This window comes from Rhea americana, unplaced genomic scaffold (genome assembly GCF_003343005.1).
Source record: "Rhea americana isolate MKP2758 unplaced genomic scaffold, rheAme1 scaffold_38, whole genome shotgun sequence".
Classification (NCBI taxonomy): Eukaryota; Metazoa; Chordata; class Aves; order Rheiformes; family Rheidae; genus Rhea; species Rhea americana.
In genome coordinates this window covers 2,712,168-2,736,907 of record NW_028186512.1, presented here as the reverse complement: position 1 = coordinate 2,736,907, position 24,740 = coordinate 2,712,168, and the positions used below count along the sequence as shown (strand labels likewise).

The following is a 24,740-nucleotide window of genomic DNA, read 5'->3' as shown; positions in this document are numbered from 1 at the left end:
GATGAGTGGGAAAAGGTGACTTTTGGAAACGGGTGGTGACTGAACTTTTCTTTGGCTTGGAGGACAGTGCATTATGACTTTTTTTTCCTGTCCCTTCCCTATTCTCCCTATCCTCCAAGCATCATCTTTTCTTCATTTCCTGACAGTCACTCCCAAATTCTACTCACTGCATTTTCCTATTTTTGCCTAGACATTAAAACACCATCACTGCTGCGTAAGTGTTTATGCTTTGAGATTAATTGGTAGTGGGAATTCATGCATGAGTCACTGTTTCCAGCTGTCCACAAACTCTAGCAGATATCAAGGTTTGTGTTTCCAAGGCTATCGTTGCAGCCCTGAGGGTTACAAATGTACTTTCTCTTGACAAAACAAAATTGAAAGCTTAGATAGTGTATGATGTGCAGTTTGTGTGGAATATGCAAGTACACTGTGAAATCCTGGCTCTGTTGACAGCATGGTCAGTATTTATGTCCTTTGTATACAGCCAGTTACTCCAAAGCTGAAGTATATGGTGTGTGCATGGGCTGGAATCTGTATGTTTTATTCTGTTTTGTTGGAGGTGGTTATTGTGTGACATGTTTCGGTGTTGTGGAAGTTTTGAAGACCTGCTTAACAGCAAATCCTCAAATGCATAAAATCATGTAGTGCTCTAAGTTGGGAAATTAGTCTTCTCAGTTTTAATTGTGTAAGAGTGATGCAAGATCTTCTACTGTGATACCTTATTCCATCCTAGCTATTTAGCTCAAGATAATTCTAGAATTGTCACACTATGGTGAGTCTACAAGCTGCATATTTACACCTWAATTCGAACAGAGATTTCTCTTTGTTAGCAAGGCCAGACAGGACCCGGTTGCAAACAGTAAGAGGAGGCTGAAAGAGGAGAATTGGCAATGGTTTCGGAAACGCAGAAGCGCTGGTGTTGCTGGACACGGACTGTGCTGCTCCGCCTGTGTAATGAGGGGAACGTGTCCTCCGGGAAACACTGAGGTGTGAGCTGGTGATGCTGCATTAAGACCCAGCCTGATTTGGCAGCTGGGAGCTCTGCACAGCATCTCGGTGGCAAGGTTAGCTCTGCACGCTTGGCGTCCTCAGCTCCCTCAGCATGGAGATGTGGGCACACGAGCGGGGAGAGCAGAGGCCGTTTGGCTGCTGGGGCAGGAGCAGAAGCTGCRTGAGCTGCCGGGGAGGAAGACCACCTCGAGATGCAGTACGTGCCCTGCTGCAGCTGTTGCGTAGGAGGTCCATAGTGTGCGGAGTTACTTCTGGTGCAGGGYAGTTGGTCAAACTTCTCTCTTGGCAAGGCAAAGACAAGCTTTTGATTAAGGAGGGGAAGCTCTGAACTTGATGCCTTTTGAAAACTGGCATAGTCAGCTAAACTGGTGCCCTCACTTAACTGAATCTGCTTGGTCTCCTCAGTTTTATTTTTTGGATCAGAGATACCTCAAAATCAAGTTTGTAYCTGGTTTTGGGCTCTCCTCAAGTACAATCAAGACCTAAGAAATAATCAGGCATAGGTGTACATAGGGACTGGGAAGGAAAAGCAAATGAGTTGTTCCTCATTTCTCTCTGAAAATACCGGAAACGGCCTCTCTGGTTTTGCAGGAGAACTAAGTCTCTCCTGAGCTACTATTTACCTTTCTTTTTTTTTTTACTCTTTTCTTTCTTTTTTTTTTCTTTTTTTTAATGTTTTATGTTGTTTACCTCTGTCCTTTGTATCAACGGACTCAGGTGAAAGATGTGATCTAGAATTTAAAAATATCCCCCCCCCCTTTTTTTTAAATCTGGATCCAGTTAACTCTATGCAGTTGTAGCATTAAAACAAGGCGGATGGGATAAGGAAGCAGGAGGATAAAGAGATGCTTAAATTGACCCTGCTATTAAAAAAGAAAAGAAAAGAAAAGGTCACACCTCTAACAGCTTTAGGGAAAGAGATTCAGTTCCCGAAGTAAACCTCTTCCCCATGGATCTAAGCGAGCTGAGGCCTGGCTTGGGTAATATTTCTTGATATCCATTTCTGGAGGTGCTAGCTACTGCTCCACTGCGCTCGAGCCACGTAATGCCAGGGAGCACTAAAACTGAGCTCCGAAGCGGCTCACCCGCCCCTGGAAAAGCGCGGGCTGCGTTGACGGGCCGATCAGCACGTCCACTGGAAGGCAGCAGGTAACCAGGCCCGGTCAGTGTTTTGTGCTTAGCAATAAAGTGTGGATGATTTTTTCCTCTCTGAAGCTTTTTTTCTTGTTTGGAGAGCCTGTGGCAGTCGGCTCTACCTCAAGGAGTTTTTTAGGAGGCTGACGGTGCCCCGGYCCCACTGGAACGGCGGTGCGAGCGACGGCTGCTCTCTGGCGATGTGGGTGAATAAACTGTCAGAGCTGTTGGATTTTCGGTTCTGCCTAAAGGTCACGATGTTCCTTTCCATTCTGGGTATGAATTTGTGCAGTTCTCTGCTTCGGCAGCCTTGCCTTTGCTGATGAGAAACGTTTTCCCTAGACGGTTAGCTGCTTTTTGCCACAGCACCTGAGCAAGTCCCCAGGCTCCGAGAGCAACGGTAGGCGTCTTGCTGGTTTTGCTCCTGGCACGGACTCTTTGCCCCTGGCTTTCACCTGGTGGTTTTCATCTTCGTCTTTGATCCTTTCAGCTGTTTGCTGTGAGTCTCCAAAAGGCCGCGCACCTACGGCAGTTACCGGAGGAGCAGAAGGAAACTCAAAAGGGTGGAAATCCTGGGCAAGGCAGATTTAGATTGAGGTGGTCCTGCAAGTAAAGCACCTTGAATACTCTCTGTGGAGTGCTGCAGCTCTGCTCTTTAATAGAAGGGAAAAAAAAAGTTTAAAGGAAGTTTTAAATGCGTTTGAAATCTTACATGTGTTTGGTTGTGTGTATTTGTGTGGGTGTGCCTGTGCGGGCTCTCTCTCTGTGTATATATATGTACATATAGATACTTAACAGAAAAAATAAATGGRTCTGTTAATCATCCCCATCTCCTTCCCTGTTCCCAACCAGCTAAGATTAATCCATGTAATACTAATATTCCCAAACTGCTTCTAGACAGSGTAAATTGAGAAGTGGGTTTTTAAAAATCTTTCGCTATGTTAATTGCCTTGCACTTCAAATCTGATACAGCTGGTTGCAATAAGTTACCTATCCAATCACTAAAATTAGTGCTTTATTTTTTGCTAAGCAGCAGGGTTCAAATGTAGTATGCAGCTTGCGCATTAGGCTGCTTTCAGAGAGATCATCAAACTGACAGGTGTCAAGATCAAATCTGGAAGCAGGAGAGAAAAATTAGAGTAATTGGAGATTTTCTTCAGCTTGTGCCTTGCCTAGCTGAGCTTTCAGGGATCCCAGGGCTTGCTCGGTGCCTGCCTCCCTCTGTTTGCAGCAGCACCTGGGAGAGCTGCAGCTGGCCCTGGCGCCTGTGGCGTGTTTCCGGCCAGCCGGGGAAGCTCTGCGGAGCAGGGCTCGAAGGAGCCCCGCGCGCCAGCTGCACCTGCTCCTCCCACACCTGCAACGGGCAAGAGCCTGGAAAAGTGAAGGCAAAAGAGAAGTTGTTGTTTCTCTGATCTGGGGAATGTAAGGGAGGGGAAAACTGGAGTGTCCTTTCAAAGAGGAAGAATATAAATGAAGTGGAAGGAAGACAGAAAGAGAAAAGGAAATTGGAGTGCTTTTCCTTTAATTGCTTTAGGGAAAAAATAGAGAAATGGAGCTCACCAGTTGATTCAAAACTGGGAAAAAGGGCGGAGGAGTTAATGCATAGGAGTAGGTTAGTAAAATCCTTGTTCCCACTTTTGTATTCCTAGCAAAGGTTCTGCACCACTGCAGGCGCAGGATGAGGGAGCAGAGCATGTCATAGCTGAGAAGTTTTGCYTTATTGCTGTGTAATGTTAGTGTTGGGCATAACTTTAAAAATAGTGTGCTACAACAGGTGGGCACAATTATAGGATGGTTCCCCAAAATAGCAAACAACTGTCAGTTTGCTTAGCAAGTAGTATAAAGCTTTCTTCCTGTCAGTTTTGCAGAATTCAGTCCTAAAATTCATCATCAAAATCTGCTTGGGGGAAATGAGTTGTAATAGAGAGGGAGAAAGGAAGGAATAGTCTAAACTTCAGGGATTTCTTTGTCTAACCTCACCAGATGTCAAAAGAGAGGACTTTAGTAAATGGATATCAGTTGTCAAGAAGGATATGTTTGTATCTCTCTATATATTTTTAATTTAATTAACCAGAAAATTAACCAGATTAAAATACCAGACATCCAAGTTTTAACTTAAGTAAGACACAGTAAGATGCTGTGTTTTTATATAGGTGATTTGAACTCTGCTCTGTGTAAGCATCTGAGTGAGTATACACTGCCACACTCTAACTGTCTCCTGTATTAAAACTAATTCTTCTCCCACATTAGCTTACAAGAACTCCTTGCTCCTGGCCATACAGTTAGTACCAAACTCTGAAATTGGTCTTGACAAGTATCACTTTAATAGAAATGGTAGTTTATCAGAGGATCTGCAAATAAAATCTAATGTTAGCTGAATATTGTAATGAGGAAAATGTACCAATGTTATTTACAAATGCATCTAGACCAGATGTATGATATCAAAGTAAAGTAGGTGAAGCAATAACCATTTTTTTAAATACTGTGTTGAGTTGCAACTGTGTAAAATGAGAAATCAAGCTGTGAGGTCTAATGAAACTGCAAAACAAATTAAGAGTTAAGAAAATAAGACAGGTTTTGGCTTTCTCCTGGAATAGAAAGTCCGGAATGTTTGTGTGTCTGTCACTCAAAACAGACTGTTGAAGAGTGGTGACTGAGCCTTGCAGTTACTGGAACATAGATTTGGAGCAAAAGTCTAAAATGTTGTCATTTCTGCTTCTTAGAAAACAGTAGAGCAAAGTTGTGTTACCACAGCTTGTAGCAGAGTCTTGTTTAAGCCAGGTGGTGTTGGAACAACATAAAATAGCTAGCTCGTTGGAGAACTGCTTTGGCCACAACAATATTTATTATTTTTAACCAAGAGTAAACCTGATCCCAAGTATAGGCATGTAAGTGTCTTTGTACGTGAGAACTTGTCCTCTGGTCAAAGAATAATATTCAATTTTGCCATGTCTTGTTTTAGGCAACACAAACCTAATAACATGAAAACTTTTTTTCTCTCTGCTTGGTGTTTTCTTGTTTACAAGCAAGATCTTGGCAAGATGTTTCAGGTAGCGTGCTTCAGTGCCTCTTTAATGCTGCAGACAGCAAGCAAAGCTACGCACGTTCATCTCTGCGCTCCAGTACCTGCTCCATTCCTACCRAGGGATTGGACTGCTCACCTGGATGCCACTGTGAGTTCAGCTGCTGTGGTGTCAAAGGCAGGAGATTAAGCTAGAAATTTTGAGAAGGATTGAACTTTGTTAGTTTAATACTATTACAGTATTTTTTTTCCTAACTCTTCTTTTGCCATTTCATCTTTGCAGGATTTTTTATCTAGAAACTTGAGTACAAGTTTCAAGTTCCTCTCCTGCACTTCTTCCCCCCACCCTCATTTTTTTCATACCTATATCCGGGTGCTGAGAACTAGGATGTAAGGATTTCCCTCCTTCTTCCCAACTCGCAGTTCTATTTTTCCAGTAAAATGTAAGTGTCTTTGCATAAATTCATATGAAAATATGGCTATATGGTGCTTGGAAATTAAAATGCACTGTCTAATGATAGTACTCCAAGGCCTTCCTTAGGGTTGAGGGCCCTGTTGTGGTATAAGCCTGCACAAACACTTACACATAACATGTCCAGTGCGTCATCATCATCATTTTTAAAAGCAGCATGGTTGAAAGTGCAGCAGCAATTGCTCTTTTCTTTTTCAAAGCTCATAGAAAAAGYAGAATTTACTTTGTAAAGGAGGAATGATCAAAGTCATCTTTCATGTGGCCCCTTGCTGCATTCCGTTATTTGGTCTGTTTATTTCTAGATGTGGAAAGAGAGATACCTACCAAAATCCTCATGAAAACCTTGAGGGAAACTACCTGTCACCTGGGCTCATGTGAGGTGAATAGAAATATACTGCCTTGAAAACACAGCAGGTCCTTTGGCTTGAACTAGTGGTTTGTTTGTTTGTTTGTTTTTAGTATATAGACTTTAAAAAGTTATAATCACAAAGTGGAAACATTGTTTGCTAAGATCATTATCTCTGGAACATGATGAGAAGGAAACAAAAAAGAAAACTAAGTAAATCTTTATACTAACACAGCACACTTGTTTACAGGAGAATAGACTGTTATACTGGAGAGAGGCAAAGCATAGAGATCGGTAGCTTTCTTCAAAGGCTACTATTACATTTTCATAAAAGTTCCTACTAGAAAGACTTTTTCTTATATACATAATATGAATAGCCAGACTGTCTTCAGTCTCTCTTGCATGTTTTTGGCATTCTTGGCTCTTAGATGAAATAGCCCTGTGGTAAAATTGCCCTGTAGCTGTAATTCTTTTACTACAGCTCCACTTGTTTGGTGCAGGCATAATCCGCCTTATGATTTGTATGTTAAAAATAAGCTGCCCAATTCCCAGACAGTTTTAGTCCATTGACTAATACAGGATATGCTTTTAACTACAGTTCTGCAAACATATGCAGCCTGACTTTCAGATGATTTATCTTCGTCCTCAGGCGTTATCAGTAGTATTACTACTGCTAGTTATGCATTAACTGTCAACTCCAGGTCTATATCTACACAAAATCTCAGAGCAAAATTTAGACACAGTTAAGGCCATAAAACTTTTTAATCTGTTGTTTGAGAAAGTAAAGAAATAAAACTGGCTCACAACTTGTGGTTCTACTCCATTAACTGGTTTTAACCATTTTAATGAGATTCCATTTACAAATCTGTTGAGATGTCATTTGATATGATTGTCACAGTAGTTTTTCAGGACAACAGCACAATTATTAGTGCTTTTCCTTTGAACAGATACATCTCTATTAAATGGAAACTTTTTTTTTTAAATAAATGTAAAACTTGGGCTTAATGTATCTTTGTTCTCTTCCACGAAGGAAGGTTAGAAAGGGCAAAATTGTGTCTGCAATCCGTTAGAGCAGTATCCTGCAGAGATCCCTACAACAAAAATGTGTACTGCTTCATTATTTTATAGCAACAGGTGTGCTGGCTTAGCACAGAATAACTCTCTCATACTTTCTCCCCTTCAATTAGACCTCTTCCTGGAGCTGGCAGCTGCAACAGAGATCAGCCTCTTCCCCTGCTGCACTGAGCCGTAGTAATTTGTTATCCCATATGGTTGGGGTCTGTAAGCTGACCAGAAGCCCACGGCCTTAGAGCGGGGGTGTGTGTCCCCCTTTGCATTTTGAACTCGTGGCATTTCTGTGTACTTCGGAGCAGCCCAGTCCCTGCCTGAGTCTTCACTGCCAAGTGAACAATGTTCAGATTAGCTCCTCTGTGACTCTGGTGGGAGCAGCTAGATTGCAAAAGCCCTTTAGTTGCAAAGAGGTCCAGTTATGGCCTTGAGTGACTGTCTCAGAGGTGGACTCAYTGGGGGGCTGTGGCCTCCCTCCCACCAGACAGCCTTTGGGTGCCTTTTCTCTGCGCTTAAGGTTGTTTGTGTGCAGGGAGGGCTTGAAGTAGGAGAGTGCTCAAGCAAGTTCTGAAGTGATATTTTTGCGACCATTTGTGCTATATCAGTATTGGTTCTTTTCTTCCTCCTCCTTCCCTCTCTGTCCACATGTATTTTGAAGAAGCTGGCATTTTAATTTTTTGTGGTCAAAGTTAGTTTCGTATGAGGGAGAGTGTGGAAGATGAGGTGTAGCTGGAGTCCTTCCAGACTTCAGTAGTGGTTCTGCCCAGTTGGAGATAATGTGCGTGCACGCGCCTTGGGAAAATCTGATGCTGCTTTATTTTAATTACTGAAAATATACAGAAAATATCCTGTTCTGCAGCTATTTTAAAAACCTATAAATTGTATGGCTTCCTGTGATGTCATGTATGTTATTGTTTAACATGAGATAGGGGATGAGAAAGGTAGATGATGTACTTTCTGCAGAAATTAATTTTTCTGAAGTTAATGGTTTGACCTTCATCTACAGGAAATGAAGAGATAGGAAAGCTATGTTTTAAAGCTCAGAAAAGTGAGGAAGACTCATAAAGACAGGAAAGGGAAAATACTTTTTAATGCGTGATCTCATTGTTTTTTCACTTGTAATTTATTAGGCCAGCAAACGYTTGCTGTGACAATTAACATATTGTTTGAATTAACTGTGAAAGAACTGTTAGGTTTCACAGAACACGTTTAATTCTGAGAGATCCTAATATTTAGAGAGTTTGGGTTTGACATTTGCTGTATTGCAGATGATGGGATATGTGATGTCAACTTGAATGCTGACTATCTCTTTTGTATTGCTTTTTCCATAGTTGCATTAGAGGCAAGATGCAGTCAGTACAGCTGAGAGAGATGCAGCTTCTCCGACGGTGCTTTGCAGTTGAGAATGAACTTCCATAGTATGGTAGATGGATGTAATTTTTTTCAGAAAATGCCATAGTTTGTATATTCCTTGTGAAGTAGATAGTTAACTGTTCCATACTTAAACAAATTACTTAGAAATGACATCTGCCTCAAATATTTAAGATCCATTGGAAACTTGGTGGAGCTGCTCTGAGAATCTGAGAAACCAGATTAAATCTTTAAAAAACTGATTCTGAATCCAACAGGCAGCTCTACTTTCAGTAGTGTTTTCTTTTTTTTTTTCTTTTTCCCTTCTTTTTTCAGTGTGTGTCCAGGGAAGATCTGTGGGATGAAACTTTCTGTACGTTAATACTACTGGTGAGCAAAAATCTGTTGGATTAATTTCTCTCTGTTATACGTATGTTTAAAAGGAAAAGATCTACTTTTTTAGCTAATGTGTGGCTTGCTTTCAGAACAGAGAGAGCATTTTGTGTGTGGCATCTTTTTGTATCCATTTAAAATTTGGACCTAGACTTGAGGCCTGGTCTATGCGCACAGCAATACATGGGCACCTGTAGGCTCCCGGCTGCTCGGGTGTCTGAATGCTTCTGTACGAGCAGAGACGAGGGAGGGTGCCCCAGTGGACTGGAGCGGCGTGTAACGCCTTGGTTAGCGTAGGTGATGCAGTGATGTCTGCAGAGGCTCGTCAGGTGTCCGCGGTCCTGTTCCCCTTCCGTGTAGCCGCCCGGCTTGTACGACAGTGCAGGAGCCTCTGCAGGGAGAAGGGGTAGATAGCCTGGGTACTTTATTTTCATTGCTTTTTGCTTTTCTGCACCCTCCCCCCGAGGAGAGGCTGGCAGGATATCGCAGGATAGTTTGACTGGTTCTGCTCAAGGTGGAGGTGGGAAGAAGAGGCGGTGAAGGGGGTGCAGAAATGGAGGAGAGTAACTTTCTGTTTCACTCCCACTTCTCTGTGCATGGATCTCGCTCTCCCTGCCCTTCCCTCCCCACTGCCGCCCCATCACCCAAAAAATCTCAATCTATAACAAGACCAGTTTTTAATCTCTCGAGGAGCTCAGCTTTTGCTGTGAGGCATTCAAAGGTAGAAGCTGAAGCGCTGGAAAAAGCTGATTCTTTTATCTTAGTGTATCTGGTATCACGTTCATATTCTTGGTTAAAAAAAGACCTTTGTTGACCTGTGGTGAGGAGGCCTTGGCAGTGTGGTGAAACTAGTAGTTTCTAACATGTGTTTCTCTGACCCCGTAGTTGTGTATAGTTGGAACTTGTTTGCTGCACAGTTGCTTTTTTTTTTAACTATGTAATTTTGTTTAAATTGCAGTTTTGTAAACTGACTTGAAGGGTTAATAACAGTCTCAACTTGTAAGAACATAACCTAGGTTAAAAATAAAATTACAGCTGTTGGGTCCAGGCTTAGTTCAAGGCCTAAATAGTATTAGTATTGTCTTCAGAAAAAAAAACTGTTGTTATTAGCAAGGTTTTGGGTTACAGGCCATTACATGATTAGTGAGATCACAAGTGCTGTAAAATGAACTGCGTGTCAGCATTGTAATATAACAGTTCTTCACAGCATTTCTTCATGAGAATAAAACTAACATGTAGAATTGCAGTTTGTTTTTGACTCTTCTCTGGCCCTCTGTGAAAATCAGCACCTATCTGGCAAAGCAGGCAGCTAGCACCATCACTGTGAATTCAAGCTCTGCAGTAGCTGGAGATAAGGAAACACTTCTTGCTTGGACATGTGTTCCTAGGTTCAACTAACTCGTTTTTTTTTATGGTGCRTGTGAACATGCCTTAGGGGACAGAGAACGTTTTTTTTCCCCTGTGTAGGCTAGTTCTTAAGGACTGACTCTCTAATGCTGTGGCTTGTTCTTTTTTCTCCCTCCACCCCCTTTTCAGTGCTTCCCCCAGTGCTGGTGCCAAGACACAGTGAATACAACCCTCAGCACAGCCTCTTGGCTCAATTCCGCAACTTGGGACAAAATGAGCCCCACATGCCACACAATGCTACTTTCCCGGACTCTTTTCAGCAACCCAACAGTATCCCGTTCCCCCACTCGCCAAACAGCAGCTATCCAAACTCGCCGGGAAGCGGCAGCAGCACCTATCCRCATTCTCCCACCAGCTCGGACCCGGGAAGTCCTTTCCAGATGCCAGGTATGTTCATCTTCTGTTATTTATTTGTGAAGTGAGAACGTGACTGGACATCACAGGTATCATGATTCTTTTGCTTGATTATACTGGATTATCAGCTAATGCTTGTGTTCAGCAGTGAGTTGAAAGTTGTTACGTAATTAGACTACATAATTGGTTTGTCTGCTAGTAATACTAAGTGTTCTTAATATTCTTCCTCTTACAAACACAGGTAATTAGAGTAAAACTCTTTGGGTGGTGGGGGCAGGGATACAGAATCAGGTGTGTTTTGGGGGAACTAGTATAACTGTTTAGCCCACAAAGCCTGGCGCTTAAYGCACATCAGATGTTTTGACAGAAGAATAATGCCACAGATCATTCTTGCTTAGGAAAGAGATCATAAATTCAGCACAAGGTTATAGCTCTGCGGAAGAAGGATGTTTCTCAAGGGGATCTTGCTACTGTACTTGATAACACTTACTCAAATAATGATGTAATCTCAAGAAACAAATATCCTTCAACTGTAAAACAGTCACTTAAGACCCTGCAAAGAAWTTTTTATACTATTTTTGCTTCCAAAAGTCAAAGAAATAACATTTTCTTTTTTGTTGACTGCTGTCTGTCTGCCTGTAGCAATTCCATGAACCARTCTTTTCTTTATTTCTTTTTTCTTTTTGTTTTGGTCTTTACATGGAGATAGATAAAAATACTGCAGATTTCTTTTGTGAGAGATCCCTGGATGTATATGCTAGGAGGAGGACTCTATACAAATATTTACTCATGTTCTATTGAGTGCTTTCTTCAGAGCTGAAAAAGGGTGAGCAGAAACAGAGTGGCAGACCTGTGAAAATGTGTTTTCTATTATCTAAAATTAACATTCAAAAATTCCTGCTGTTGTAGTTGTTTCTCTTATTTTTTTTCCCTTATGAGTGAAGGCTACTGAACTTGCAGAGGCAGGAGGGAAAGAAGAGTCTATGTATTGTTTTTTTCTTTTAAAAATAAATAAACAAACAAGGGGGAGGCTGAAAAGTTGCAACAAAGCCAGCTGTCTTTGCTATTATGTTTTAAGAAAGTGTGGTGAGTATGGTTAAGGCTCTTTCAGGAGACAGATATACAGGCTTCTCTAATGAGAAGRTCTTCCTGAACACTCGTTTGTGGAAGTTTACTTGAATTTTGAGCRATCTGTTCTATGTTCATCGCTGTAAAGGAGGAGTCAGCAGCTGCAGGAAAGAAAATGAATTAAAGATACTAGTTTCCTTGATGCTTAGCTCTGGACAGCTTTCCATCTTTTACTCGTAGGGAAAGAGGAGGCCAAATTTGGAAAATACAGAAAAAGGAGAAAGGCAGTTATCCAGAGATCTTGAAAATTTTCCAGATTCTGGCTAATTTGTTGCCTCTGGCCTTACAATTTCATTTCCCTATCTGTGCATCACTAACATCGTGTTTGCACATACACAGTTGCCTAGGGCTTAGTAAAGCATGAGACTTTTAAACTCCAGTGCCGACTGTGAAGCCTATAATGCAGTCCTGCTGTCACCCATGTCTTTCCCTGCTTCCCTCCTATCCGAGGGAGGGTATCACCTGTATGATCAAGCAGGAAAAAGGAAAAAAGAACTGGTAATGTGCTCACCAGCATTAGACATAAAGCTCTTAACAGAGTATGTCCTAAATAATAAGCAGCTAACACATTTCATTAGCTTGTGTTTTTTTTTTTTTTTTTTTTTTAAGAAAACTTTCAAAGCAGTGATACAGTTCTAGTTTTTTGTTGTTGCTGTTCTGGTTTTCATGGTTTTGGAGGTCCCTTATTATTTACTGTGATGGTTTATATTTCATCCTCTCAGCAATGAAAATAAATATGGGATGAGCAGCAGCTGTGTTCACCAGAGACAGAACAGTGACAATCAAATCCCAGCTTTTAGCAGCAAAAGCTTGTAGGCATTAGGCAAGGGTTTTCTCTCTTCTGCATGTATCTTTGTGCAATTGATTTGGAGGAAAGTGTCTTCTGAAGTGTTGGGAAACAGTCACGTTGGCATTTTCCTCCAGCTTCTAGGAAGTTGTTTGGGAAGCTTTCCCAGAAGTGAACTGAACAACTGGAAGGCAACACAAGCACCCGTGTAGTATGGTTCAAACAGAGCTCAAAGGCAATGGCAGTGCATTAGTGAGTATGGTGATGGTGCATACAATAGTTTTATASTAGTGATTCAATTCTTAACTGCTCGGTGCAGCTATTAAGAGACATAAAGAGACGCTGGCAAATAAAATCCTGATCCAAAAGGTTACTTCTGTAGGATTTGGGTGCTTAAATACTTTCCACTGCTACTTACATACAGAAATAGAGCTAATACCTTGCAGTGGTATTATTAAAGTCATGGATATATCTGGGATGTTTGCATACTTTGCTGATGGAATCACATTGGAAACAATAAGCTGGAACTGAAGACTTTGTTTCAAATTCTATTCACGTTTACCCTATTCAATATTTACTTCTCACCTGATCTGGAGAGATCTGTGTGCCTTAATATCTATGTGGCATTTTCAACTGGCAAAACCCATGGGCTGCAAATGTAGCTAAGCTTTTCTTTGTGGCTTGGTGGYGGGGGAAGTGACTTGTTTTTATTGCAGTTACACTTAATATGCACAGTAATTCTTTGCTTTCCTGAATCAAGGTCCGTGATTGCTTTCGCAGATTTCTGGTGGGTGGAAGTTTATAGCTGAGTCAGGCTGGAAGCATTTCTAGGCTAAAACTGTTTATGTATGTATATGTACTTTAAAGTGAGGCAAGGACTTGTGTAGCTCTCCCTTTTCTATATTTAGCTGATACGCCGCCTCCTGCTTACCTGCCTCCGGAAGATCCGATGATACACGATACCTCCCAGCCAATGGATACCCACATGATGGTACCTGCAATGCCCCCTGACATACACAGAGGAGGTAAAAACATTCCCTTCTCATTTTCTGCTTTGCTTCTTTACAGGTAAAGAACTTTTGAAACTTCTGGGATGTTTTTAATAGTTGAGTATTAATATTGGGTACACGTTTGTGGAAATTTTTAGCTGTAGCAAAGAAAAAACAGCTATATAGTTATTTTGTGTCATTGTAAGTGATGAAATAAATCTGAAGATAAAAAGTATATAAAAGTAAATTTATATTTAGGACAAGAAGTTATCACGTGACTCTTAAAATGTAAAATATGTGTATTTTGTCACTGTCTTATTCCCAACCAAGTCATGACCAAGGTCGTTTTTGTGTGTTTTGTATCTGGAATGTCTGATAATTACTGAAATGAAAGAATTCCTATGATGCTGTGCATTTCTGCATGTGATGCAGAAGTTGAATATGTGCAGGGAAAAGAATCTCTTATGACTACATCGATTTATTGAGAAAGTGCAGTTAATGCTATATAGTGCATACTGAATTATGGATGACAGTATATGGTCAAGTATAGCTCTCCAAACGAAGACATGATCATGAGATGGGTGCTAATACCTTCACTTATGTAAAGACCAGAGACGTTTCATATGAGCAGTTGGAGTATCTGTATTTTTTTTTCTTCCGAGACAATACATCTCATAAAATTGTCTTTTCTCACTGTGTTGCCATGCTTTAGACTTGAATTCTAAATTTCAATCCTTAAAGAGTATGCTCTGCTTTGAGTAGTTACCTGTTCTCCCATTGAAAAGGCTTCGGCTATTTTTTTTTCTTTTTTTGYGKTGTTTTGTTGTTCCACCCTCCCTTTCCTTTCTCCTTCGTCTTTGGGTCATGCAATTATGGCACATGGTCCAGAACTGAGAGTTGTCTGCCTGAGGTGGCATTGCTACAGACTTTAAAGTCTGTATTAAGAAAAAATCTTTTTGTTTTATGTACACAGACATCTTTTTACATGCTGCTTTTGARAGCCTTTGCAGCCAGCCATGACTGCTGAATAAAAGATTTAGTGCATTCATCACACTGTGAGAAATAGCCCCTTCAGAGAATACATAAGCTTACACAGCTATGGACCGTGCCAAGAAAGAGCAGCAAGCTGAATGCTGTGCCAGAATGATTATAAAGATTACAAGCATATGAACAATTTAACTATTGTTTGATTTTTCTTTTTTTTTCTTTGTACTCATTTTGTTGCTAAGCTTAATGTTTGTTTTCAGGAAGTATATTTGCCCTCTTAAAACAATTTGGATAGCTTCTGTGGTAACCTATTTACTCTGTATGGAGTGAGTTTTGTGTGTGATAAACTCCATCTGTAGCATTTCCACTTTTTGCTGATCCAGTACACTCTGTGTGTGTGTGTGTATATAGTCTTTGCTGCTGCTGGAGGCCCAAAGTACAATTATCAGTGTTTATGCTCGACTGCAGACTTATGTATGTTTTTGGTTTTCCCTTCTTATAAAATCTACTACTGCAGGATTTTTCTGTTACATGTGAGTTAATAACAAAAAAAAATGGTTTACATTTTTTTCTTGCTTTTTAACATGCAACCATTCCAAAATTGAAAATCATGTCTATTAGTATTTTTTCCTCCTAATAGTTCAGTACAATGGATTTTCACCTCTGTGCCTCTTCAGTAAAAAAAGATAAATTGCTTCTTTCTCTATACCATACCTCTACGTGTTCCTTATTCATACGTGTRTGTGGTAACTGCACTCCTTAAAAAATCTGCTGCAGGTTGTTCGAGAACAGTTTTTACTGTAAGCTGACTGCAGCATTTGTGTTGCAAGCTTTTCAAAGCGTGTTCTTCATGGTGATTTGTTGGTCTTAAGAGATTTGACTTAACAAGCTGCATCCTGTCAATGAAGCTGGGTAATTTCCATTGTTGGCCCATGCTGGGAATGGAGAGACTAAACGCACCTGCTCTGCATGACTTAAAGCAAATGTAAGGAAGTTAGTATGAAATCTGTGTGAGAGAGATATGATTCATTCTGGAAGAATGGCCAGCTGGCAAGATTTCTGCCTGACTTTGAGAACTGGGGCAAAGTTGCAGCTTTGATAATTGCTGGTGTCTTCACATAAATTGGAAGTATAATAACCTCTTACTAATAATTTATGGCTGATTTTTACAATGATCTGAAAGGACAGAAAATGTTATGGTATCAGCTCCTTTCTGCTGGTGTTTTAAGCAAGTTGTTAATCAGCTGTGGACATAATGCTTGCAAGTTTTGCACAGTGATCTAGGCTGTGTTATTCTGCTTTCTGTTTACCACCTTTTGTATCTGCTATGCAATTCTGGTGTGTGCGGGGGGGAGGGAATGTTTTCGTTCTGCTCCTGTCAGAAAAATCATGACAATATGTCCTGTGAACAAAGGAAAATATAAGCATTGGTCTTAGGTGACTGAGTCTTAGGGTTGGGAGAAGGAATCCTCTGGCCAGAGAAGCAAGTTTTCCCGTAATACTAATCTTGCTTGCCTTTTAGCACTTTGGCCTATAGTTATAGCTTTAATCTGCAAAGCTGGTGTCTCAGCAGCAAGTCCAGCTGTGCTAGGCTGAGCAAGGAAATATGAAGTATTCTTCATTTTAAAGAAACCACGTAAAGCAACCACATCCCCTCACTAGCCTCCTTTTGTTTGGAGGCAGTTCAGTAATTTGTAGCTGTGCTTGGCACTTGAAAGAAGTGTGTACGCTGGCTGAAGACATCTAAAGAGGCTTATGCTGCCGTTGGACACCCACTGTGAAACCCTTTGGTAAAGACCTTCTGAATCATCAGAAGAATTATTTCTCAGTGCAGAGTCACAAGTGTTACCTCAAGACTTCCATGTGTTKCCGGAGCTTGATAGACAGAAGTTATGAACGGTGAATTTCCTGCTGGCATTCTGTAGTATTCGGAGCTTCAGTAAGGACTTGTTGAGGAGGAGCTTGTTGTTAGCAGAACCTGGAAAACAAAGCTGTGAGAAATCCTTGMTATTACTCAACAAGTAATTGTTTTGGTAATGAACAATTTAAGATTTTGTATTTGCTAGCACTTGACGAACAAAAGGTTCTCATAAAATAATACCTTTTTTGGCTTCATCCGCCCTTTATTCCAGTGTAATTGTTAGGATTCTGTATGCTATACCCTTGTTCAGCCTCAGCTCCCACGTAGGATGTTCACATTTAAGCTCTGCCTCATGCATGTTCTGCAGACAAATGTCGATCTGTTTTTGTTTTGGAAGTCTTCTTGCCCTTCCCTCCCAAAAGCCTGGGAGAAAGATTTGTGTACGCCCTGAATGCTGAAAGATTGGTTACATATTTAAACCCTCTTGGTACCCGAAGTTACAGTGAGCGCTTGTGCAATTGTTTCCTGCTGGTTCTCCCTGGCAATGTAGAACTCTGCAGTAAGTGCAGTAATTGCTTTTAATTTGGTGGCTGAATAAAATGAACTGAAGTAATTTAACCTCAGTTAATTTACTAGATTGGAAAGAAAGTTGAGCTGTATGATTGCAGCAATTCTCTGCTGTCTATTTTACACCATGGTATGCTGTGGATAAAGGAGCAGGGATAGTGGGGCACTTCTTGCTATGCGTTTGGGAGCTTCGTGTGCATTTTTGTGTGTACCTAGTGCCTGCTTGTTTTCCTCTTGAGAATCTTGTGCAAGTAGCATTGATGTAAAATTGCTCTCTTGTATATCCGTGGTTCTGAAAAAGTCAAAAATAACTGAAGACAGAAGAGCCTTCATTTAACTGCAATTGCTTATTCAGATCATCTTTCAGTAATMGTAAGCAAAAATCTGTAAGTTTATGACTCTTTAAATGTGAGGCCTGTATTCCAGTGCTATTTGACCCTAACATTTCCTTGGTTGCTTTGCAGATGTTCAGGCGGTTGCTTATGAAGAACCGAAGCACTGGTGCTCCATCGTTTATTACGAGCTTAATAACCGTGTCGGGGAGGCTTTCCATGCTTCTTCCACAAGTGTGTTGGTTGATGGCTTCACTGATCCGTCCAACAACAAAAACAGATTTTGCCTTGGGCTGCTCTCTAACGTTAATCGGAATTCCACCATTGAGAATACAAGGCGGCATATTGGCAAAGGTGAGTTTTAGATCTGTATGTTTAAGTTTCACAGAATCAGTAAGGTTGGAAGGGACCTCTGGAGATCATCTAGTCCAGCCTCCCAAAGATTTCCTGGTGCTGGTTCCACTGGGGCTTGAACCCCAGGACCTTCAGCATGCAAAGCAGATGCGATAACCACTACAAATTCTAGGGCTTTGGGATAGGGACAGGTAAGGTTGGCTGGCTTTGCTTTGTAAGTTGGCTGATTTTTATTTTATTTATTTACTCACTTCCTCCCCTCAACATGACAGTCTTGGATGCCAGCCTCCAGGGCAGGCTGATCTTCCTAATGCATGTGATAAGTGCTTATTAGAACATTGCTAAATATATAATTTTCTGGCCAAGTGTTATAAGCAAACTATTGTTCTTACCTGTTGTGTAATTACAGGAAGCTTTTATCTCTAATCAATTTTTATTTGCCTGAAGATTATTATAATTTTAATTAGGGCTTAAGGCAGTTTGTTTAATGACATGTCTTGATTTATCTTGATTATTGGTACATATAATAGTTCTTGGCACAAAAAAATTTTAGCTATCCTTAAAACCAATATAAGTTAACTATTCTAACATCTATGTAGAGAGACAACCTGCTGAAACAGTTTTTGCAAATGCATCTTAGACTTCTTTTGCAGGCTGGTGATTCTTTCTGTTGGAATCTTGTGTTTATCTTCTCTCTGGCTATGACAAATGTCCTGCAAAAGAAAAAAGCTTCAGTTTCATATCTGACTTAATATTTTTTTTGAGGCCTCGCCTATCATGAAGATGACACGCAAATCTTATATTGCCCCTACACTGGGGCATTCCTGCCAGACTCTTTTTTTAAAAAGTGTTTACATTACTAATAAGCTCTGGATTTCCTGAAACAGTTAAAGGTCCAAGCAGTTKTAAGTACCAGTTAATGAAGTATCCTCCTCTTCTTTAAAGGAGGAGAGAATTGAAACTGAAGGGAAGAGTTAGGTCTTCAAGTTTTAGTCTTTAGCCTGGAAAACTTTACTCTACATGAGCACTTGTGCAGCTCTCAGCAGTGTATCACAGCTGTGCTGAGCTAYTCAATATTTGTTCCTTCTTCTCCTCTCCATCCATCATACCAAGTACTGAGAAATTTATTTAACACATCATTTATTTTCCCTTCAAAAACGCAAAAGTAACTGAGCTGCAAGCAAGGTTCTACTGAAGCACTTAACTGTATATGTACCAAGGTAGAGTAGAAAGGGCAAGGAGGCTGTTAAATAAGTAGATGTATACAGTTAATGATGACATAAAACTGTTAGTCTTTAGGAAAAAAGGTGTAAATCCTAAGCTTGCAGGCATAGCTAGAAATTTTTTTGCATAGGGTTATAGGTATGTACCCACACATGCACACACATGGTCAGCAGCAAAATTTTAAAAGACAGAGTGCAGTCAAAGCTATCTGACTTAATTCAGTTTAGTTTTCAAATTCTGTGTTCACTTTTGACTTCTGACATTGTGGGAGGTGAATGACTTAAATAGTAAATAACCCATTTTTAAACAAAACAGGCAAATTTTCATGCTTTTTCAAAGCCTTTAGAATTAGTCCCACTAACAGTGAATAGCTACAGAGGTTTCCTGTATCTTTTGCCATTCTCTTGAGGCTTGCTGCCATCAATGGCACCTGAGAGAGCAGAAAGTAGAAGGGGAGAGGGTTTTAAATTTGGGGTTTACCCTCATTTCAGGGATACATTTGAGGAATGTGAACACTTTTCTTTTGCCAGCTTCCTGATGTTAAAGTGTTACAATGAGTTTAAAAAATTTATGCTAGCCAGACTGATATCTAGGATTTTTCCAGGGAAACCTTCTCAGAATCACAGAATTGTTCTAGCATTTCCAAAGCATGCAGTAGTTTTTTGTGCTCTCCTCCTGCATTCTCATTCATTGTTTCATATAAATATAATGGGACCAAACTTCAGGTGGTCAAGYCATCCAAATACAGCATCAGAACTACTGCAGTACTTGCTGGTTTGTTGTTGCTGAATATGCAGCATGTTTATTTGCAGCAGTTACTGATTTTTCTTATGCACATACATACACACAAACTCCTTTAAAATCACCTACTGATGAAACAGAAAAGTAAAAATCAAGACAGACCGATGATGGTCTGATATGTAATTAATATTTATCTCTTTAAGCAAAAAGGTATCTCTATGAAGTCAGAACATGAAAAATAGATATGCACTCTGAATTCATCTGGCCTCCTAGCATCAACTTTTTCCTTCCAGGTGTTCATCTCTATTATGTTGGTGGAGAAGTGTATGCTGAATGCCTTAGTGACAGCAGTATTTTTGTGCAAAGTCGAAACTGCAACTACCATCATGGTTTTCATCCAACCACTGTGTGCAAAATTCCCAGTGGCTGCAGTTTGAAGATTTTCAATAATCAAGAGTTTGCTCAGCTTTTGGCTCAGTCAGTGAACCATGGTTTTGAGACAGTGTATGAGCTTACTAAGATGTGCACTCTCCGTATGAGTTTTGTAAAGGTATGTGAAAATTTGCTTGAGCATATTTTGTAAGCAAAATAAATTATTCTTTCTTAATATGGTGATTTTGAATGGTCTGTTGCCTCTTTGCATCAACCTGTTAATGACTGCTAAATTTTAATATTTACAGAATAATGTTTTCTATGTGGAAGATAAATCCTACAGACATGTTGTCTTTGGGGGGAAAAAAATATCTTCTGTTAACACACAGACATTTAAAACTGAGGTGACTTCCATAAGGTGTTTCTTCAGATACCTCACTAGTCCTTTTGTGAAGGGACTGGACTGTGATATCTGTTAACGATTTTAACCTCATTGTATTGCCTCTAGTTTTACCATATTGATTCAGTTGAATACTTGTATTTAAGCATGTGCATGTAAATATATATACATATAAAACTCTCTCTCTCTCTCTCTATATATATATATATAAATGTTTATTATATATAGTTATTTGCATAATTACTCTGGAATTGTGGGCTTGTCTTTTTAATTTTGGGGGCATATGGCTTAATATAGTACAACTACATTTAGAAAAGAGTTGAGTGGTTAATAACTTGGCCTACAAGCAGAAAAGTCACCAACCAATTACGTAGCATCAGCTTTTGCCCTTTTTAAATGACATTGCTAGTCTGTGCCCATCTCCTGTTCTGTAAGAAGTTCTGCTGAATTTCACGCTTCTGTTCCTGGCTGGCATTTTTTGATAGGTGAGCTGGGACTGCACTATAGGTGATCACAGCATTTGCTGGAGCACAGATAGCATAATCCTCTAAACCTGTCGTGACCAGCAGCTCCCAAATTAGGAGTTGCAGCAATTACTGGGAATAATACACATACCTTTCTATTCTACAGGGCATGTGAGCATAATAGTCATGATTTGTTAGGGTAGCCATGAGCTTCAAAGTATGCACTGATATAAAAGGGCTGGTCATTTATCTGAAACCAGCCAAACAACACAGGGAACATGCTGAAGTGCTCTTCTTGAGAGAAGAAGATAGAGAGATGGAAACTTTCAGTGTGTGTGGTAGGGCAAGGCTCCTACACTGGAGGAGGTTGTTTATAGGCTGTACGTCCCGTAAAGTGGTATGGGTATGTTGTCTCAGAGTTGCACAGAGGACCTCCTCTTTGCTGGATATTGCATTGCACAATGGTTAGAGCTGCTGCCAGCTGTGCTAGGAGCTGAGTAACCCCTTCATTAGAGGTTAATGTGGAGCAAACTTTAACTGCAGTTATCTTCTTACTGTTGTCTCCTCCAGTTTCCCTGCCCCCATCGTGGTTCACTTAAAGAACGATTTTGAATGTTTTATAAATGTCTACTTATATCCTTGATAATTATTGTAGTCAATTTGGTATGAGCTGAAAGAAAACCTATCAGTACTTGTCTCAACTTGGGAAATAGCCTACTGGGGAATGACCATGCCTTGTTTCTCCAAGAAGAAATGCCAACGTTTCTGGTTTATCCTGTCCATCATGCAAACCATGCTTTGCTCTTGTCAGACAGAAGCCTCTCCCTCCACTTCCGTGTCAGTCTGTGACTGTTGGTTTTTAATTTATTGATCTGTTTGGTAGCACTCTTTCCCAGTCTGCTCTGGTTTGGGTTTTGACAGAGACTACTTCTTCATTATCTCCCCCTTCAGAGTCTTTCTGGGACATCATGCACCTTGGCAGTGAGGCACAGGGAAGTTTTGCRCTGCTACCAGTTATTTCTTTGAGAATTTAAAAACTTTAGTTCCAAGAGATCTCAATGTCACTTCCTCCAAGTTTTAAATTATGTTTTTTTACTTAAGACTGGTTGTTGAAATGTGATAATAGTTGGTACATCAAGGATCTTTTGTGGCCCCAGTGGTAATCGCTGTTGGAAACTAAGTAATTTCAGTAAGAAAGAAGACAACTGAAATAAGCTTCATGTATTTGATATTATAAAATAAGGTGTTTTTTTTTCTTTCCTTGCTTATGATTCTGTTTCCAGGGTTGGGGAGCTGAATATCATCGCCAAGATGTAACGAGCACTCCATGCTGGATAGAGATACACCTTCACGGTCCCCTTCAGTGGCTGGATAAAGTACTTACTCAGATGGGCTCTCCTCATAATCCTATTTCTTCAGTGTCTTAAAAGGTCCCAAGCTCCTGCATTTTGGAAACAATTGAGCCTTGCATGTACTTGAAGGACATATGAGTCAGACACGCTTCCCTCCTCCTCCCCCCAACTCCCCTCCAAAAAAAAAAAGGCAACAGCTGAATAAGAGCCATGAAAATACTTGACTTCTGTGACCAACTGTTGGATTCAGGATAAATAAATAAATAAATCCATTTGACATACTGTTGGTATCAAGAATTTTAGTTTACATTGTAATGTTCTATTGCAAAGTTGATTTTTTCAGGGCTTAGTGTAACAGGGACAACCAAGCCAAAACCACAATCTGTCAGACTGAGTTCCCAAAGGATTTTCCTGTAGYTGGCACTCCGAGATTCTCTTTCTTCCTTATGTTCAGCGTTCACTGGGTTTTTTTTTTCCCCTGTGTCCTCTGGGGCTACAAGCCCATGTTGGTGAAGTCTGTTTTCTCCAGGCTTTCTACAGTACATTTTAAAACCATTTGTCTAGCTGATGGTTGCTGTTCTCTTAAAAGAAAAAAAAATACAGTTTAATCTCAATAACTGTGTAATAATCTTTTGAAATTGTGTCCTGACCATACTGCTGTAAGAATGTTAGGTATGTTTCTTGCTAAATGTATGTATGGTGTATCTGAAAGTTTAGAAATTAATTAGACCGTAAAGGAGTTAGAAATATTTGAGTGGGGGGAGGTGGGAATGGGAAGGGAAAATGACAACTGAAATGTGGAATATATTGTAAACATGGCTTGTTGGTTTAAATTGAGGTCTGAGTTTTGCTGTGCATTTCATCTTTTATAGTGGCTTCAACTTGTTAATTTTGATTATTTTTGCCTCTTCCTTTTCCTTCAAAACAATTGCGCAGCTGGTTAATTCTTTTACCTGTGAAGAGGACAAAATGATTAATTCCTGCAGTTCAAAGGCTGCTGCTCTATGTATTTCAAGACAAAATTGTACAGTATGCTCTTTAGCTATTGAGCAGTTTTATACAGTTTATGTAACAGAAGTAGGCTTTTAATTTTGTAAGAGAATCTTGTTTTGCCAAACCTAGTAACTGTTGTTTGGAGGGTGTCAAAATCCCTGTATGGGTCTATTTCAGACTTTTTATAAAAATATATATATTTTTAACTTTTTTTTTTTTTTTTTTTTTTTTTTTTTTTTTTTTTTTTTTTTTTTTTTTTTTTTTTTTTTTTTTTTTTTACTGCTTGGTTTATTTTCTTCTCTCTGCTCTTTTATATTTACATAAGCTGTAATACCTTTAAGTACCTTTTTTCCAAAACTAGTAGGTCCTCTTTACTGGAAGTTTTGAATAAAACCTGTTGTTACTGCTTACATTTGATTAAAACATTGTCTTGTCCACTTCTTAGTAGCTTTTAACAAAGGTGGAGGGGCAAGTAGAAATGAGGAGATGCTGAACTTCGACACTTAGACACGTAGAGTTGGCACAGCTCTCTAGAGAGCGCGAGTTCTCTAGGCGAGAGCAGAATGGATGCAGTAACACTGAACTCAAATGAGATCTGGCCTTCCTATATAGGCATTTCATCTCTTTGCTTCTGTCTTCTCTAAAAATTTTTCTCTGTAAAATAGAACTAGTGAGTCTGATCTTGCTTCATGGAAGATTCAGAGGTCTCCCTCAAAAAACCACCTCCCTCCCATATAGTATTTTTCACTGGGGGAATTGTTCCTTGACTGCCGGTGCTCCATTAGGAAAGTATTTGGACACCATTTTGTGCATCAGCTTTTTTGTAGTTTCTGGGCCGTTTGCCTGAGGCCGGTTTGCCTTCTGGGCAGYGTTGCCTCCTTCCGGGCCCTGCAGCGGTTTTGCTGGAGCAAGGGCTTTCCTTCAGCATCATCTCCCTGCCGTAGCCATGGGAGCCTCGCGYTCCCTTCCCCACGCCTCTGCCTGAGCCCTGGGCCCTGTCCGCTGGCGGCTGCGGAGCCCAGCGAGCAGGGGAAGGGGTCTGGGATTTGGGGCAGCCCGGGAAGCCAGCCCCGGTGCCCAGCCACGAGCCCGGGCAGAAGCACGAGGAGAAGCTGAGCAGTGGGGATGAGCGTCTCGGCCAGATGTGTGTGTGGCACTGTGATGAGCGATAGCCATTTTTGGGGGGAGTGTTTTGTTTTTTTAATCAGTGCTGTAACCAGCAATCAGGCATGTCTTAAGGAATAAGAGTAAGACTCTTTCTGCCCTTCCCTACCTGGACGAACCTGTGAAAGCTTTGGTTAAACACTGAAATAGCTTTGGAGTAAAAAAGGATGATTTTGTGAATGATTTTGAGTATCAGTGTCTTATGTGTTTTGAGGCAGCCAAGTGGGAGAACAGAACAACAAAAATTCATTCAGATGGCGTAGTTTGACCTTTTTGATCATCAAAGAGAAACTAGTCAACTTAGGTAGGTTTTTACAATTTTGTATTTTCTTATATTGTTTGAAGGCGCCTTTGGAATAGAGGAAGGAGTTGTAAGGTTGTGGGGTTTTTTGATTGGTTGGTTTTTGTTTTTTACTTTTTAAACAAAGCTTTTTTTTCAGTATCCCAGAGGTCATTTTCCACTTAAAA

At 40.3% G+C, this 24,740-nt stretch overlaps 1 protein-coding gene across 6 annotated transcripts in view; it reads left to right on the top strand.

Annotated features, from left to right (window-relative positions):
* The window catches only part of SMAD1 (SMAD family member 1), a 48,921-nt gene extending 25,403 nt beyond the window's left edge, over positions 1-23,518 (top strand). For all 6 annotated transcript variants that reach the window (XM_085313188.1, XM_085313193.1, XM_085313189.1 and 3 more), the window contains 5 exons: positions 10,333-10,590; positions 13,381-13,497; positions 17,341-17,562; positions 19,821-20,077; positions 22,047-23,518. In XM_085313188.1, coding sequence (XP_085169314.1) covers positions 10,333-10,590; positions 13,381-13,497; positions 17,341-17,562; positions 19,821-20,077; positions 22,047-22,190 — 998 coding nt within the window. In that variant the 3' untranslated portion in view covers positions 22,191-23,518. The remainder of the gene's footprint in view (positions 1-10,332; positions 10,591-13,380; positions 13,498-17,340; positions 17,563-19,820; positions 20,078-22,046) is intronic.
* The last annotated feature ends 1,222 nt before the right edge of the window (positions 23,519-24,740 follow it).